The sequence below is a fragment of the Lygodium microphyllum genome, chromosome 2 (genome assembly GCF_053477565.2).
Source record: "Lygodium microphyllum isolate KBCC chromosome 2, Lygodium_microphyllum_v1.1.10, whole genome shotgun sequence".
Classification (NCBI taxonomy): domain Eukaryota; kingdom Viridiplantae; phylum Streptophyta; class Polypodiopsida; order Schizaeales; family Lygodiaceae; genus Lygodium; species Lygodium microphyllum.
In genome coordinates this window covers 156,423,055-156,441,265 of record NC_141136.1, presented here as the reverse complement: position 1 = coordinate 156,441,265, position 18,211 = coordinate 156,423,055, and the positions used below count along the sequence as shown (strand labels likewise).

Below are 18,211 nucleotides of genomic sequence, written 5' to 3'. Positions count from 1 at the left end.
AGGATAGCCCAAGTGTCTGGTTATGTTTCCCTTAGAAATCACAATTCCATGCCAGCCCAAGGCCTACAAATCATTCTCTGTGCAAGAAAGCAATGTAGCTTTTTGAGTGTTAATATGAAGTCCTGATGTCATAGCAAAAATATTCCATGCAACCATTGCTCGATTGACATTCGAGCGATCAACCTTAGGAAACATGAATGAATCATCTGCCAAAGATTGCCCCAAAAGTTGAGCCCCACTAGGAAGAGTTAGACCAACAATCTCACCTTGATCGGCTAACTTGTCCAACAATGAAAGCATCAGGTGATCGACTAAAGCAAACAGCAAAGGGCTGAGAGGGCAGCCTTGTCAAAGAGACTGGGATAAGGCAATTCATATGTGATCCCTCCATTGAGTGCAATGCGGGCTACAGCACCCTAACTAATGGTATCCACAAAAGAAATCATATGAGGCCCAAATCCCATGGTGGTCATTAGCTCTCACAAAAAAGACCAGCTAACATGATCAAATGCCTTTTCAATATCAAGCTAAAGCATAACAACCTGCTGGGTTGAGGCTTCAGTATAGTCAATCCCCAGTTGAACACTCAAAATATTGTGCATTATATTCCGACCTTTAATGAAACCGTATTGGTGTGGATGAATTAGCTGCGGAAATACTTTTTGCAATCTCTCGGCAATGATTTTAGAAAATATTTTATATAAAGAACCCATAACAGAAATGGGTCTCCATTGTTTCAAGGAGGATGGAGAGGGAACCTTGGGCAATAACCGAACTACTTCCTCAAGCTATCTCTACTTTATCAACCTCTCTACCTATCCTACTCTCATAAGCTCTCTCTACTCCCTCAACCTCTCTCTCTCTCTCTCTCTCTCTCTCTCTCTCTCTCTCATACACCCAATCATCAATAGCACTCACTCTTCACAAGGCTTTTTGCTCACATTGTGTATACTTCAACTCAGTGAAGGAGAACTCCAACACTTGCACGTGGCAATGCAAGTATTGCCCCAAGATTCAAACCTCATCCATCACTTGCCTCCTCATCCACATGCAAATTGGAAGAACACGCCACACCACGCCCCAACATTCTGGACAATGTCTATTTTGGAGATACTTGCCATTGAAGTGATGCAAAGGCGTTTCAAGGGCAAGCGAGAAGGCAGTGTTTTCCAATCATGAGGCTTTGGATAAAGAAGAAGATCCCTCTCCAACCGACTCCATTTCCTCCATTGGAGAGGCCTTCTCTATCCCATCAAGCAAAAGCCATTCAAATGATGCGCCTATGCTAAAGAGACAAGCCACTCTTGCCCAAGCAAGGGGCCAAGTATACGGTCCTCTCTCTTTCTCAAAGAGAGAAAAATACAAGGTAAAATAGAGATTGCACGCACCATAATTGAGTGCAATCTCTCTTTCCACATCCTCCAAGTGGATCAACAGAAGTGGATGGTGAAATTAATTGCCGCCGTCAGTCCATGCAAGAGATGGTACGGTCTCACATACCACGACACGTATAGAAAGAAACTTGATAAAAACACGTACACACATAGAGAGGATTGACAAGTCACTTGAGCCCATGTGAGCTGGTTGGAGGATGCTCTATGCTATCCAACGGATGAAGCAACCGTAGAAAAAAAGGGGGATTATCAACATCCTCATCTCTTACCCCTTTGGTATGTACTTCCTATGAGCAGTGGATGCCAGCATAAGGGGAAGGAGAACCATGGGCTTCTTTATGTATTGGCACATATGGCAAGCCATCAATTAGATAATTCATTTGTTTACTTGCAAATTCCCAAATTCATTGATTTGTTTGCTTGCAACTTTTCAAATTTAGTCTAACTTCATTGTGTATAATTTTGTGGATTAGTCCACAAAATGTTGTGCAAGTTGTCATGAACAACACCTTAAACTGTATCTCTATAGATTAGAAACTCAAGGTCGAGTTTCCATCCATAGTATGGACACCATACGCTATACATTGCCTAGATCTTATGGAAGATGCGAGCAAGTTGGAGTAGGTGAAGAGAATTGTGGACGACCATTGCACAATCATTGGTTTCATCAATGCCGAGGTTCAAGTTCTTGCAATTTATCTCTCATACTCAAAATTGGAGTTAAAGAAGCCTTTGAAGACATCATTTGCAGCTATATCGCTTCTCCCTAAGTGTCTACTTGACGTTCGCAATAAGCTCCAAAAGAAGGTCACATCCAATGAATTCAAGGAGTGGATCGAAGGAGAGCTCATATCAAATCAAGTATAAGCAAAGGTTGTTCAATGGCTTTTCTTGAAGGAGGACTTTTGGACGGATGTGAGGGGCATTATTATTATTGTCACTCCTATATACAAGGTGCTTCATATGATCGACATGGAGGAATCTACTATTGGGCTCCTCTATTATTTTATAGGGGAGGCAATAGCAAAGATACAAACATTGACCATCTTGGATGGAAAGGCTTCTTCTTCATGGAAATCTTTTTTCCCCTCCTTTTTTATCATGATTCATGCTTCTTTATTTTTTCCAATTCACATTGTCTCACTTTCTCTATTTCCATCATTCATCTATGATCCACCCTCTATATCTCCATCTAAATTTTTCTCTTCTTATACCTTCCTACCGACATCTTGCATACCAAACCAAAGAGGAATGATATTCTCATTTTGACAAAGAAGAGATGGGAATGAATGAATTGACCTAGCCATGGATCTGTGGCACTCTTACATTCCGCCTTCAAGAAACCCTCTCTCTTTATGGATACCAATGTCCTTGCTGATCATGATACCTTTCTTCCGAAGGCTTTGGCAAGAGAGTATCATGGTGCTCTCCTCCAAGAGCTTATAAATTATAGTGATCAAAGGGGCATCGCTTTTACTTTTACGACTTATTAGAAATAGGGATTCATTAGTGAAACCTCTTTTTTGGTGGAAGTGATTTGGCTACCAAGTGCCCCACCTTGAAAAAGTGGCTTTATGCATTCTTGCGTAGCTCTGAAATAAAATCTTAAATCTCTAAATTCTTTTAAATTTATTTTAATTGCAATTTTAATTCTTAAAGTTCAAACTTATTTCTTTTCCAATATGCTTTTGGGTTTCTCATTAGATATATGTAAGAGAAATTGGTCTGTCTATTCCCTCGTACACACCAAAATTCGCAACAAACTTAGCATGCGACAGTTGGAGGGACTAATTTATAGTCGCTCCAATTTATGCATGTTATGTAGCATACATGAGATGTCAATGGCAAGATAAATATACCATATTTATATACTTCTTAGTTCAGTTATACATCATGTAATATTCTTAGAAATGTTTTATTTATTTAGTCTAAGTTATTTATCTTTTAAACGCATAGATCAATGTAGATGCGCTTAAGCTCTCCACCAGCAAACTTAAAAGTGTAAGTCGTGAGAGTGACTTGAAGAAGAAGTAAAATTTCAAAGATCTTTATTTAGAGCTGGAGGAGATAGACCATCGAGTCTCTCGCAATCGTGCATGCTCGCATGTCATTGTTCACCCTCACACTACTAGTGGTGAAGCTTCTACTTTAATATCAACATCGGCAGTCCCTAGTGATCATGGGGCCTTTAGGTACTACATGAGGCATGCCAGTAGCTCCAAAAGCACTCCTAGTGTAGAACAAGAGGATACATCTATTACTACCTCCCATATGTAGCTTCAAGAGTTCAAGTAAGATGAGGAGGATAATGTACTTAGTGAGGATGATTTGTTGAGGAGTGTGATGACTCCTCAACTTGTAGCCAAGATGGTTCTAGCTTCACTACCAAGAGTGATATGAGTACTTAGGGCCTATGAGATTGATCATATATGTCACATGATCCATTTTTATATGCCTCTTTGTATGAGATTGTCATATTGGCTTATAATAAAGTTGTTGGTTTCATACTATACTCTTATTTCAGCTCTCTTTTGCACTTACCTTTAAGTAAAACCTCTAAATTTATGTTTTAAGTCCAAACATTCAATATAGACTTTACCTTGCATGTATTATTTTCTTCATCCAACATAGGTCCAAGACTTATTAGTCCAATCAGCATCATACTAGTATCCAATAGTACTAATAGGATGCTATTGGACATGACAACCTTGGCTGATGTGATTATCATGTGGTTAAGGCAATGGTGGTGAACTCAGAGAGTACATGACAATGGTCAATGACATGACATCAACAATTAGACACAATGATCATAGCATTCTAGGCCTTCCAATGATGGACAATTCTAGGGTAGATAAGACTCAAATCCTACATCAAGATTAGTGACTAGACCAACCATTAGATCCCAAAGTCCCTAGGACTCAAGCACTTGTTGCACGAAATTCGTCGACCAAGCCGTGAAGTTCAGCCTGTTAAAATCAGCTTATCACTAAAAGCATCCTTGATTCCAACAACCGGCATCTGAGTGCGTAGAAAAGCCATTCAACTTAGTGGGTCCAACCACCCATCGAATTCAACCATTAGGATTGGATCCTCCCCTTTTTCATGCGCTCACCTGAGTATTCTTTAGTTGTCAAAGTAGTTTATGACACTATGTTAAACACACAAAAGCCAACTTCCTTTTATTATCTACCACACACGGTTCACTTTAGTCCCTTAGCACATAACAATCAAGGAAAAAATATCATGTTTACTGGAAGCAATTACCATATCTCACTCCTACAAGAGTGGCAAAACTGTCTCCATTTAGGATATGACCTTCTAACCATACCATGCTAGGCCATGCATGATTTACCTCTCATTTTAAGCTATAGGGATGTTAATTGCTCATAGCCTTGCTATGCTTTCCAATGTCTTGAGAGTAGGATGAGGAGGGTACATGAAAGATGTGCAATGTACTTGGGGACCTTTAGCACCCATTGGCATCCATGAAGTATTCATAATGATTCAACATTGCAAATAGACGCACTAGACATGAGCATGGTCATCATCTAAGTAGTCAGAAGGACAAGAGATAGACACACCATAGGCACGAGATAAATATTGATGTGTTTGAGTGACCAAGGGCAGAAGTCTAGGGTGCTCAATAAAACCACACTAAAATAGAAAGGCGTACCCACTTGTGGATAGATCGCAAATGTATGCCACACATATAACATTCCTAGACCCATAGCACCAAGGTGCATAGTGGCACTCACCCAACAGTAAACAAACAAACCTAAAGAAAGTGTAACATCTACAAAGCAAGGATCAAAATCAAAGCTAGCAAGAGAAAAACAAGAGCCAACACGAGAAAATCGAGCATAGTTACACTAGTACCACGTACCAAAGGGGTCATACTATAGGTACCATACGGTACATATTAGTATCATAGGGTACCAGCTTAATGAATACTTTTTTTCCAATCCAACTCATACTTGGGAATCAGTTAAAGGCTTCTTATACTGGTATAATTCTCTCATGGAATTGTGTTATTTGTGTTTGAAACAACCTCTCTACCCCCTTTTTTGTTTAGATTTTACATAGCTTTTAGAGTAACGTATTTTTATCATATTGTACCTTAGAAAATCTTTAAGTATCACTTAGTATTGTTTGTTATCGTACCATGTTGTACCATACTTTTTGTACCTAGCAATCATGAAATGAAGATCCTAACCTAAATTGCCAGAAGGAGAGGAAATAGGATGTAGAAAAGACCCTACAAGCATAGGATGTAAACATAATTTGCTAAAAGCATGGGAAAGAAAACCTACAAGTAGCACCAAAAACATACTCAAATGTTATAGACAACAGAGTTGCAAGTAGTTCAATTTTCATTCTTCTGCATATATAGCCTCCTCTATTTGTGTTTACATACCAATACCATCTTGGGTCTCCATAGTGACTTATAACTAGTTCCTATATATCGGTACAAGCTTGGGTCTCCATGGTGACTTATAACTAGTTCCTATATAGCAGAAGAAGAAAGAGAGAGGAGTTTTGGCTTATACAATTCAAAAGAATCATCCAAACCTACCATCAAGCTTCGATGAGATGAAGAAATTGAATTGGCAATAATCCCAACACTAGTTTGTCCTTCTCCAACTAAGAGGAGGCCCATTTCACCAACTGAATGTCATGATTAATATGCACCTCCCTCTTGCATGCTTGTGGGTAAGTTGATGGTAGCATGCACTTAAGAACACGCTAGCATACGTGGAGAAAAAATTGACCGTGTGAGGTTGTAATTGGGCCACCTTTTGCATGTATTCCATATATTGTGTGTTCATCATATGCTCAAAATCTAGTCGGCTTGGAGAAGAAGATGAGGAGGAAGAAGAAGAAGAAGAAGAAGAAGAAGCAGCCTTATCCTCCACATGAAAGAACAATGCCGCCTCAAGGTGTCTAGGGAAGGAGAGGCCCCATTTAACACTCTAGGCTTCCAAGCCAAGGGTGGTTGAGACATCATGAGGCAGATGCATGTTGCTTGTGCAAACCTAGTTCTCACAGTAGTCGTGCAATACTCTTCAGAAGAGCATCTGCCCTAGTACCATGTCAAGATATGCTGGGAAAACACCAAGTGTATGAACATGCCTAACACATTGAACTATGACAAAACGTGACTGAAGAAGATGATGATTGATGAATGCTAAATGATTAATGAATGAGCGGGGAAGAGATACAACTCTAGGCTTAAGAAGCAGAGGCTGTCCAACAGCTACTCTCTCTCTCATGGGAGTGGGCCGAGGGAAGTGTCCGAGAGGGTTGTTGTCCATGAACCAATCCCTAATGTAGCAGACCACCAATGTTGACACAGAAATCTGATGCAAATAACTCTATCAACAATGTAGGCACACAGCAGGTCCAAACAAAGATAGATGATAACTGAGGCAGGACAGAAGGCTGGAGATCCAAAAAAGTACAGGCTGGAAGGGCTGGAGTGCAGGCATGGCACCAAGGTGTAAATAAGCAGGAGGGTGGCAGCCTCCTGGAGTGGCGGCCACACAGCAGCCATAGGATGATGGTGAAGAGCTGGAGATGCAGAATGCAGGCTCGGAGCACCTGAAGATAAGTCAACAGAAGGGCACAGAGAGAAGATGATGACAAAGAGAACGATGGATGAAATCTGACACTGGAAGGTAATGATTGGAGATGAAAGGATGAAAGTGGCAGTGTGCACTGAGTTCCCTTTTTTAAAGCTTTTTGAGCCTGTTGTTCTATTGAATATTCTTAAGTCTTGTATTAATTGATTTAATGCTTTCTGGGACTGCTATAGGGCCAGAAAAATATGATATATTAAATGGCAATTTCCTGTGACCTAAAACCACATAGATCAGCCATTTTCTTCCATCATTTAATTTCTTTATTTAGGGGGCTTCTTTATTCTATCCTGCATTGATAGGGGACTGTAGTTCTACGAAATTATATGAAATCTGTCTTATAAAAATTCATATTCCCCTGTTTATGCTATTGTTTATTCAAAAGTTCCATTAAACTGCAGTGATAAAAATTGTTGCTGGCCAAAAAAAAGCTGTTGTATATGTGCGCACACATGAATGTCTATTTAGGAGCTCTGCCCAAAGCAGGATAAAATAAGCCAATACTGAGATGAAAATCTGTAAGGCTTACTAGAACATTTTACTTGGTACTCAAGAAATAAACAGCTTGTGGTGCAAACAAAGTCTACCGGTCCGAGTGTTGCTGCTTCAGACCCTTGAAGAAATAGGGTATTCAGTATGGAAGCAATATTTTCAACTCCTATACTGTAACACCAGCATAACTTGGCCTAGTTGAATACATGCATAATACACAATTCGTTATGGTAATGGTGCTCATTCTAAATTTCTTTGCTCCAGTAATACCAACAGCCAGGCAAAAAACCATGGAACAATATTCAAGTCACATCGGTATACCAACAAAATACAATAGTAACAAGAACAGCCAATTTAAATAATCTTACATGGAAAAGCGAACGAGTTTGGGCACTTGAAGGGGCATTTGAAGCCCTGGTGATTATGTTTTTTTCATCTTTCCAAGCAGCTATTGTGTGGGTTTCCAATTCCTCCTCTGATAAAATTGCTCGCTGGCTTCCAATCTGAAAAGGATCAATACAGGCCCTTTGATCACGAAAAACAGGCAGGCTTGAGCCTAATCAACCCCAAAGACATGCTTCTAAGCAGCTCAAAGCAGAGAAGGGTATCTCTGAGAAATACTTATCACTAGAGTTAAAATCTTATAACAGCCAGGCTACCATAGCACAAAACTGTTTATCCAGAACCTCAATTGTCAGCCTGTTTCACTGCATACTTATCAATACACATATGACCTAGAATCTACCCAGTCTAGTGAAAGCATGAGATAGATTCACAGTCCCAGGTATATCTCAAACAGGAGAATAAAGGCCAAAAACCTGCCTCATGTCTCACTGCATCATATTGCTTCAGCCTTTTGCTCAGCAGAACTACTTTTCTTGTGAGATCAAAGTTACATCTAGCGGTGTTTTAGAAGTCCATCTTTCATGAATCTCCAACTACTTATTTTCTCTTATTTTATGTTTTCTCACATTATTTTGCATCACCCTCTCTCTCTCTCTCTCTCTCTCTCTCTCTCTCTCTCTCTCATGGTGATTCACGTCTTAGATTTCCTCTGCTGCCATATTCATGAGGCTCCTAGATAACTTCCTGTTTTCAAAAATTTTCACACCTACTGTCCATCACCACAGCGACCTGACACAGTGATTCCCCAATTCTCGGGTTCCATCTTTTCAGTCCTAAAATACCAAAAACTCACATGACATGCACCCCACAAAAAAAAGACCTTACTGACAAGTATCTCTGTCTCAAACATCCCTCCCACAACAAAAAACATGTTTTTGAAAAGTCTCAAAACTTATTAAAAGCATCAAAAAGTCAAGAATGTTTTGACCAAGCATACTTCAAAATCAACAATGGTTGCTTGCTCAAGCAAATACCTAGATAGAAACTAAGGTCACAATGCAACAAAGATAAGAATGGGAACCAATGCTACACAACACAGAAAGAGGTTGAAAAACAGGAATGGGAATTGAAACATTTGCCTACAAAACTAATGATAAGAGCACCATATCCAGTTGTTATGATGTCGTCACCTGGTAAGTTCTCCTCAACCAACCGTCTCATAAGGAATCAAGAACAAGCATTCTACTTATTTGAGCTCAAACCATACAAGATCTACTAATGATGACTCAACTCACAAAGTCACAAGCAGTGAGATGTTTTGAGATTTGTTAGCACTTTCTAATTTTGATTAATGTGTTTTGCAAAAATTGTAGAAACACATATAAATGTACTGGAACACATCAAGCATTCAGACAAATCCAACATACAATTGGAATTGTCTCATTTTTAACATCAGTACCACACGATCCCCCATATTTGATCAGCTGACAGATTAGGACACAAAGTTTAAGAAGGGGATCCCTACACCCTAGGGCTATGCATCTACTGAAGCTACTAGTTAGACAACCAAATAGATGGGTTGTTGTGCCATATGTAATAATGGGCATTGCCCAGAGTTGTTGGGGTTCAAACAACACCTCGCTCGTAGATCTCAGACCTAAGAAATGTCCACGTATACATTTGAGGGGAGTGAACTCAACATGTACACCTAAGAGGGAGAAAAAAAAATGCTTTTGGGTGAGTGGAAGAATCGCAACCACTAAACCTTGAGAAGAATGACTAAAGAGAGAACGCAAGAACTTCAAACAATGGATAACGGGGCAATGTAATCCATAGCACAACACATAAGATCTATTGTACAAATTGCACAAGTGACTAGCACTTGTGATGGCCTTCCCTCTATCATAGTGGATCTGATCCGATACAGTAGGAGTGGGGGAACTGAGTACATTTAGGCTCCATGATGAGAGGAAGGGGGAAGGGGGTGGTGCAACAGCAGCAGAAGAATCACAACTGCTGAACATTGAGGAGAATGAACAGTGAAAGAGAGAACACAAGAACTTCACAAGATGGATAAAGGGGCAATGGATTCCATAACACAACACATAAGATCTACCATTCAAATTGCACAAGTGAATGGCACATGTGGTGACCAGCACTATCTCCAGCCTCCCTCTATTGTAGTAGATCTGATCCAATACAATAAGAGTGGAGGAACAGAGTATATATAGGCACTCATTGCTAAACATTGACACGAATAAACAGTGAAAGAGAGAACACAAGAACTTAAACAATATAAACTGGCAATGGAATCTATAACACAACACATAAGATTTACTGTACAAATTGCACAAATGAATGGCACGTGTGGTGACAGCACTACCTCCAGCCTCCCTCTGTCATAGTGGATCTGATCTGATACAAAAAGAATCAAGGAAGGAGGTATATATAGGGTCATAAATGAGACCCGAGACAAATGAGCAGCCCTAAATGGGCCACCTGGCTACCCATAGAGGTGCCCAATAGTAAGCCTAATAAATTGCCTAACACCAATGAAATGTACATTCATGAACAAGCATCTAGCAAACTGCACATCATTGTTTGCCAATATAATAAATGTTAACTTTCACATGTGCTCAGCATTTATCTGTCTATAACATATGATCCTATTCATTGGCATTTAGATTAGTAGAACAAAAATACTGGAATCCCACACCCTCCCTAATCAAAGAACTTCCAAAGTTCGGTAGTCATGCCTCACACTCAAATAAATCAAAGTTCGGTAGTCATGCCTCACACTCAAATAAATTTGCATATATGGAATGATCTTTCAAAACCCATATTTTCCATACTTTTTAAATCTGGGAACGTTCAGCTCCAGCATAATGATTTGAACACAGTATGGAAATCAGCAGAAATTACGGCACGTAGCTCTTAGTATATACCGCATATGGAAATTGTAAGTGCTTTATTCTTGAAAGTCTACAAAATATATAAAAACGCATAATTGCAACTTAAGTGATAGAGCTATAAAAAAGCAAGGTCAAGATACTAGCACTAACAAGATTGCTCACTATCATGCACAATTTCTTGGTTTAGGAAAGAGCCAGAAAATGCCTCAACACACGCGTAAGTGACTATGGTCTCTTCCAATGTGTGTCCTATGGTTTTGCAGATTTTACAAGCATTCTTAACCTTAGACTGATTTGAAACTCATTTCCTACCTTGTCATTCCTGAAACTTTTGGCTATGATGTTTAAAACCATGCCACATCTCATGCGCAAGAAGCAACAGGTAAGAAACATTTCATACATTTTGAAGGCGTTTCTTATTCAATTAGAAAAAATTCAATGTTTGAAAAGTGACATTTTTGACCCCAAATATGACCTGTCATGAAACCAACATCTTCTCTCCTAAAAGGAACTAAAAGCAATGTTTCTCTCCTGCAAGCATACCTTGGTATTCATGACAGCCCCATACAACATCAATCAATGACAGTCCAACCTTGGGATTGCTAGTTGGAGAAGCTTATATTTTTCCATTGTAACTTGATGTTGATGGTACAAAAGGGGAATCCAATAAAACCAACGTAAGTGAATAATAGCAAAATCAACGATCCAAAAACAAAAGATGTTTCTGAGAGGGATATTTATTCCATGTTGTACGAGGAGCTTATGGTGTTTGTTTCAGCTACAAGATAGTTGCTTGTACTCGTAATATAACTAGCACAAGTACTCTTGCAGCTAAAGATGCAGATTTACTTGAGGGCTCGGACTCCAGCAGTGGAAGTGATGAGGATGAGCAGGAGGACATTGAGGAGCATGTTGAGCACAAGTCATCATACATTCCTTAGGATTTCGGATTGACTTTAGTAGTTTCCATTTATGCATTGAACATTTGGCAAGGTTCATGAGGCTTGATTTGAAACTTTGTCACTTTTATTCATGTCTGTCACTTTTATAATATGTGTGAGATGTCCTAGCTCCAAATTGATGTTTGACACTATGAGGTTTCTTTTCAATATTGTGTAGACCATCATTGATCATGATGTTAATAGTTATATTGTAAAGTGGTTTAAAAATGGCCTATATTCTTGAAGATTTGACATTGTTAACATGCTTACATTGTACAATTTGATCATTGGTCCTGTACAATATAGACAAGTAGGATTATTTCTTTGAATATTTCATATACAAGGATTCTATGACCTGTATTTGACATAGGTAAGAAACATTTTTCAAACCTTTCCTAAAAATTAGTACTATAGGAAACTAGTTTGAAACTCGTTTCCTACCTTGCACTTGTTCCTACTCACTAGATATTTGAAGTGTCATCAGAGTGAGTAGGGATCAACTATGCAGTCAACCCCCATCCCATCATTCTTTTGGCGACCACACTAAGGAGGGCTTGCTCAACTAACCCATATCTCTATGTGCTCTTATTTTTCCTGGCGAAAAGTAATGGCTCCCCTCTAGACTGCTATTGAGAAGGAAGTTTTGGAAGTACTTCTCACTAGATTGAAACTGTGCTAAAGCTCAGTTAAATAAAATCTAATCAGAGTAGTTGACCTACAAGCATTTCTCCCATCATTTGGTGTTCTTTCTAAGGAGGGCTTGTTAATAAGTGCCATGTCTTTAGGTTTTCCGTTATACTTTATGATGCTAATGAGATGTTAGGCACTCCCCCATCTCATCATTATTTAGCTGATGCCCTCACCACGGACAAATGTTAAATAGTATCATGTCTCAAGTTTGCTCCTATAGTTTACAACCATGAGAGGCACTAATGGCTCTATTTAAACTCCAATTGAAGACCACGTGTGTGGAAGTCCTCAATATGTACACTACATTTTAAAATAATTTGGTTCCAGCCCAAATCGCATTGCAAGCTCAACAAATATAGAGCTAAATAGAGTCCCAACTAAAGAATCTCAAGGTTGGGCTGCCACAATCATACCCCAACCTCAAAATAGTTCTGTTTACAAGATCTTCATTCATTTTGTACATCTAATAGTACCATCACTTCTGGTTTGATGGCACAACACTACAGGCCATAGAATTGCAATCATCTAGGTTTTTGTACCCCATTTTATCCCTTCTATGCATAGTTGAGTCATTACATTTGTATATGCTAAAGTATCAGTCTAATAATATTCAAAAACCACTATGGCGACTTTAATATGCCACCCATACAGACTGCTTTTCCATTCCTTTGTCAAAGAATTTGCCAGTTTAAATAGGACATTCCTCGATTTACTGCATGGAGACATACAAACTAGTGCATTGAGAAGTCCACTCCATTTTTGACTTTGCAGTGGTGGACTTGAGAAGGGCTATCAATCAGAAGTGGTTACATTCATAGTGAGAGAACAACAGTCCAGTGTCAATGCTCCTTCGATTGGTGTTTGAACTTCGCAATGATAAGCAATCAGCCAATGCAAAAAAGAAAATGCATCATAGGAGCACCACTGCCAAGCAGGGTTATCCACGTCTGATGGACCGGTTGACCTGTCTGATCTGTCCTGTCCAGTCCGACCCGTTCGAAGGCGTCCAATGGCTTCACTGCACCGGTCAACTGCATCCCGTCTGAGGTCAAAATAACTTTTTGGTGACCATTTTCTGCGCTTTTTCGACCCGTTTTCTCCAACGGCTCTCTCTTCTCCACCACCCTGGTCTCCTCCAACAGCTCTCCTCTTCTCTCTCTTATACAAAGCCTCTTTCTCCCCCCCCCCCCCCCCTTCTCTCTCTTTTTTTTTCATGAAGATAATTGAATTAAGTGGCAATATTTACATCAGACCATCAGGTCAGCTAAGAAAAACAGAACAAATACAAATCAAGCCGAATGGCCTCTAAGGCTCTCTCTCTCTCTCTCTCTCTCTCTCTCTCTCTCTCTCTCTCTCTCTCTCTCTCTCTCTCTCTCTCTCTCTCTCTCTCTCTCATCACACACACAATGTGACAATGCAGCCACCTTCTCTCTCTCATCCACACACATAGATCTCTCTCTCTCTCTCTCTCTCTAAACCCTAAAACACTCTCCCTCTATAAAAACCTCTCCCTCTCCCTCATCTCATTCATCCTCTCTGGTACTACTCACTTGACTCTTTAGCTTCCCACGCTCTCTTTTGCACTTAGTTTTGATTAGAGTCAAAAAATACATATTTTAAGTCCAAACGTTAAGTAGTGCCTTTAAATTGCATGTATTTTTTTTTTCATCGAACGTAGCATCGGACATAGGTCCAAGATTTATCAGTCCGATTAGTATCCTACTAGTATCCAACGGTACTAATCAAACACCATCGGACATGACAACCCTACTTCCAAGACAGCATGACCATCTGGCCTATATGGAAGGACTCCCAGCCTAAAGAGAGGCTTTACTAGGTGGAAGGCTCCACAATTTACAAACCCTCCTAAGAATACAAGCCTAAAGAGAAATCTTGTTTGGCGACACACTAATTGTACCAATCTTTGCATATCTAATTCAGCACAGCACATGCTATTGTGACCTGCCAGCTTGAAGAGAAGATTTCGCATTTCTTTAAGGGTTCTCTGACCACAGAGTGCAGAACTAGTGCTGGCCTTGGAGTCACTTTCAGATAGGGAACAATTTGTGTTCCTAGATCATGTTTCAGATTCAAGCCTTATATTTATTGATATTTGGCTCAATTGTGTGGAGACTGATGAACGTCTTGCTTTATGACAATCTGAGATGTCCAGTTTTTTAGCATCCAAAGTACACATTGTAAATTTTAGGCAGCACATCGTTCAATATTTTAAGCAATACCTGCATTAGGACTGCTATGAAATCAGATGCAGTCAGCATACCAACAAACTGCTGCCTATTTGAATCCCATAGAGGAGCCACTGGAATTCCCTGTAGCATAAGACTTGTCAGCAAAGCAAGACATCTCTCAAGAGAACATTGGCTAATCCTAAATTGTAATGCAGCAAAGAGTAGTTGGTCCCACCTGCTCATACAGCACATGAAATGCCTGTTTTATAGGCAAACAAATATCAAGCGCCACAACCTGGAGAAATGAGTTGTCAATATATATGAAGCAATGAATTATTGCATGGTTATGAGTTGATGACTAAGTAGCAAACTTAGCAAACAATTACTACTGCCTGTTTTATAGGCAAACAAATATTAAGCGCCACAACCTGGAGAAATGAGTTGTCAATATATATAAAGCCATGAATTATTGCATGGCTATGAGTTGATGACTAAGTAGCAAACTTAGCAAACAATTATTACTGCCTGTATTTAAGCTCTCAATACATGGAAGTAACGATCACACAAAGAAGGAGAACTGCTTATTGCCCAATTACCTTTCCAGAATCTGGGAATATTTCGTAGACTTTATGAGTTGACAAAAACTCATCAAAACGTTGTCGAGATGTGTTTGCATCTGCTAATGAAAGATTCTGCACACCTTCTGTTGGCATACCACTTTGCTGGTGACAGAAACATGAGTAAAATGTATCACAAACATGAAAAATGATTAGACATGCAGAATCCAGTATAGCAATAGTATCACAGACAGCAAAAGATTATTGAAACAAAAAATCAAAAAAAGGAAACCAAAGAACTCCATGGTACCATGCAACATAACATTGGAATGTACCTAACTTGAGGTAAGTCAATTGAGAATCTGAGATCGAAACTTAGAAGGCCAATCAATGTGTCCAGAGCATGCGAAGAGAGAGAGGTTTTGAAAGAAGCATCAACAGATACAAAGAAAAACTGTAGAAATGAAGTCTGAACTAGTACACATGCAACTAAATAGCACAAAAAACATTTAACCACAAACAATGCTAATCCTCTCTCTATCTCTCACAGCAATAACCACAGCTGTCTCCATAAATCGCACCGATAAGAGACATCATTGAGCACATAAACACAAACCAGTCATTGGATCTCACCCTCATGCATGATTTCAACCACCAAAGATCTGCCAAATACATTATTTTTTACTAAGACAGGCTGAAACTTCTCAAGAGCAATCATCAACACACCAGAATGCTGCATTCCAGAGATTCCGGCATAAAATAACTTAAATCCATGAGATTGAACAATCTTGCCAGCCTCTTTGTGACTTTTGTGCTCAACATTATCATGCAAGACTCACCACGTATCATGTTGTCTATTGCAAAAGCAGACACTACAAACGTTCCATGGGGCAATCTTCATTTGCAACAAGGAAAAGCCCAATTCTGAGACTTATCTTGCCTCACCTTGACCTTAGATGCCAATCAAGTACTGCCTCATCCAAAAGATCAGCCAAGACAGCAAAACCATTTTTCCCGTGAGATTCCAACTTTGAAGTGGATGCTTTATCAGCATTCTTTTAGGCGAAGCAGGGATACCGCTTATCCCAAGGGGTAATTCTCTACCCTGTTTGTCAAAAGCAAGGCATGAAGAAGGATCACATGGATGATCCACCCAAAATTTCAAACCATAAGACAGCTTTGATCACAAAGGTCTTTTGTCGTTTGTAGTTTGTTCTGGAGAGGGCATGTCCTTTTGACATACATATGTGAAAAAGGAATCCTAAGGACCCACTAAAGTGCCAACCTATTGCACAACATCATGCTTTTTCACTTTTTCTTGCCGTGCACATTTATCTAACCAGGCTCATTATCAAGCAACGGTAACAGTGGTTGCTTCCCTTTATCCAAATCCAACTTAAATTTTAAAAAGGTGATTATCGATGCCAGAACCATCTTGAACCATGTTAGTATCCTTTTAAATTAGCGTGGGCCTCCAGTTTATTGGGACATTCAGCCATAAAGTGACCTAATTGCCCACAAGATAGCTATGACCCACAAAGGTTCCCCATTTGAGACAAAATCTCTCAAAGGCTGCATACCATTTGAATTAATATGCAACCAGTTAGGTCTCTTTTGTGTTGTGTCCCGGAGGATAGACAAGCAGTTTCAGTTGGCTGCCCAAAGACTTCGAGGAACCAAGACCTTGCCTATGTTAGCCATGGCATCATTCAACAGGGACCACTAAACTGCTGGGCAGCCCTCCACTTCAACCCAAATAGGGCATTCCTCCTTGAGCAATCGCTGAAAATCTGCCATAGGCCACCAAGGGACCACATGAACCAATTGCTGATCAAAAACCAGAGGCAGTTTACCCAAGAGAACCTCGTGATGATGAGCCGACTTCAACACAATTTCATAAAATCCTTGAGGGCCGACAAATATTTCTTCCACACAATCCTCTTGCAAAACAGTTTGCACCCACAGACAGCACAGGGATGCCAGAGGTAAAGAACAAAATAACACCGTGCTCATGAAAGGAAGAAAGACAGTGTAACACTTTCTTAGCATCCACATGCGTATCCTACACATCCCCTTCATCAAGAGCCGGTAAATTATGCTCATTATGCTCCACATATTCTCCCTGAAAAAGTATTAGAAAAATCCAATAAATGTTGCCAATCCAACTCCTGAGAGTCCTCCAACTGGCTACCAGCTTGAGCACATGAGTACGCCAGAGGTGATCAAGAAGGCAAACCTTCAACACCCTGCATACAATCATCCGCAGCACACTTGCTGCGCTTAACCACTGGCTGTAAGTCTGAACATGGAGCCATTTCTTCTTCCTCCTCCCAATAAGGACCCATAGCTGCCATTGCTTGGTCAATAAACAATATGTTGAGATCAGCCATAGTCTGACCTTACCTGCACCTTACTCTACCCACAAGGCTGAGCACATTGCAGCCTTCATTGTCGCATGTTGCAGCCCAGGTCTGCTCCTGCCTGCATGCAAGTCCGTTTGCAATTGATATGCAAGTCTATTTGCAATTGATATTTTCCCCCAAAATAAAACTGCCAGTGTCACAATCTGTATCACTGCACAGCAATCCGAGTCTGTGTGCCTGCCTACAACTAATTTGACAAGATCTTATTGTCTACGAACAACTGCAAAGTGTTACTTTGTCACGTACCTACCTAACAATTCCCTGGCAGCACGTTTTAGTGGTTCATCAGGAAACTATCCTAGACGGCTTCGCCCAGCACTCGCGAGAATGCACGGGGGCTATCGTCTAGATTTACCAAAGTCCACCCCATAACGGAAGGTACCGGCCGTCCCCACGAGGATCAACCTACAAGCTCAGGGTCCTAATTTGATAATTGAGGTCTCGCTGCATCAACTAGCTCCATCGGAAGTGTCCCACAAGGGCTTCTTGTCCGACCGGAGCGATCGTAGTTACCCTTGGTTCATGGAGTGCAACACTTTTTTTCAACAACGGGTTAGGATTCAAGGAACCTTAACGAAGTTCTAGCACAGCCGCTGCACCTTTCCCCTAAGATAATTACTAATCAAGGTTTT

The 18,211-nt window shown here is 40.1% G+C and overlaps 1 protein-coding gene across 1 annotated transcript in view; it reads right to left on the bottom strand.

The window, feature by feature from the left end:
* The window catches only part of SNF4 (sucrose nonfermenting-like protein), a 106,925-nt gene that overhangs the window by 34,565 nt on the left and 54,149 nt on the right, over nt 1-18,211 (bottom strand). Inside the window, exons 3-6 of the mRNA XM_087700169.1 lie at nt 15,196-15,321; nt 14,835-14,894; nt 14,651-14,740; nt 7,891-8,025 (exon numbers count right to left, since the gene is read on the bottom strand). Of these exons, the coding sequence (XP_087556295.1) occupies nt 7,891-8,025; nt 14,651-14,740; nt 14,835-14,894; nt 15,196-15,321 (411 nt within the window). The remainder of the gene's footprint in view (nt 1-7,890; nt 8,026-14,650; nt 14,741-14,834; nt 14,895-15,195; nt 15,322-18,211) is intronic.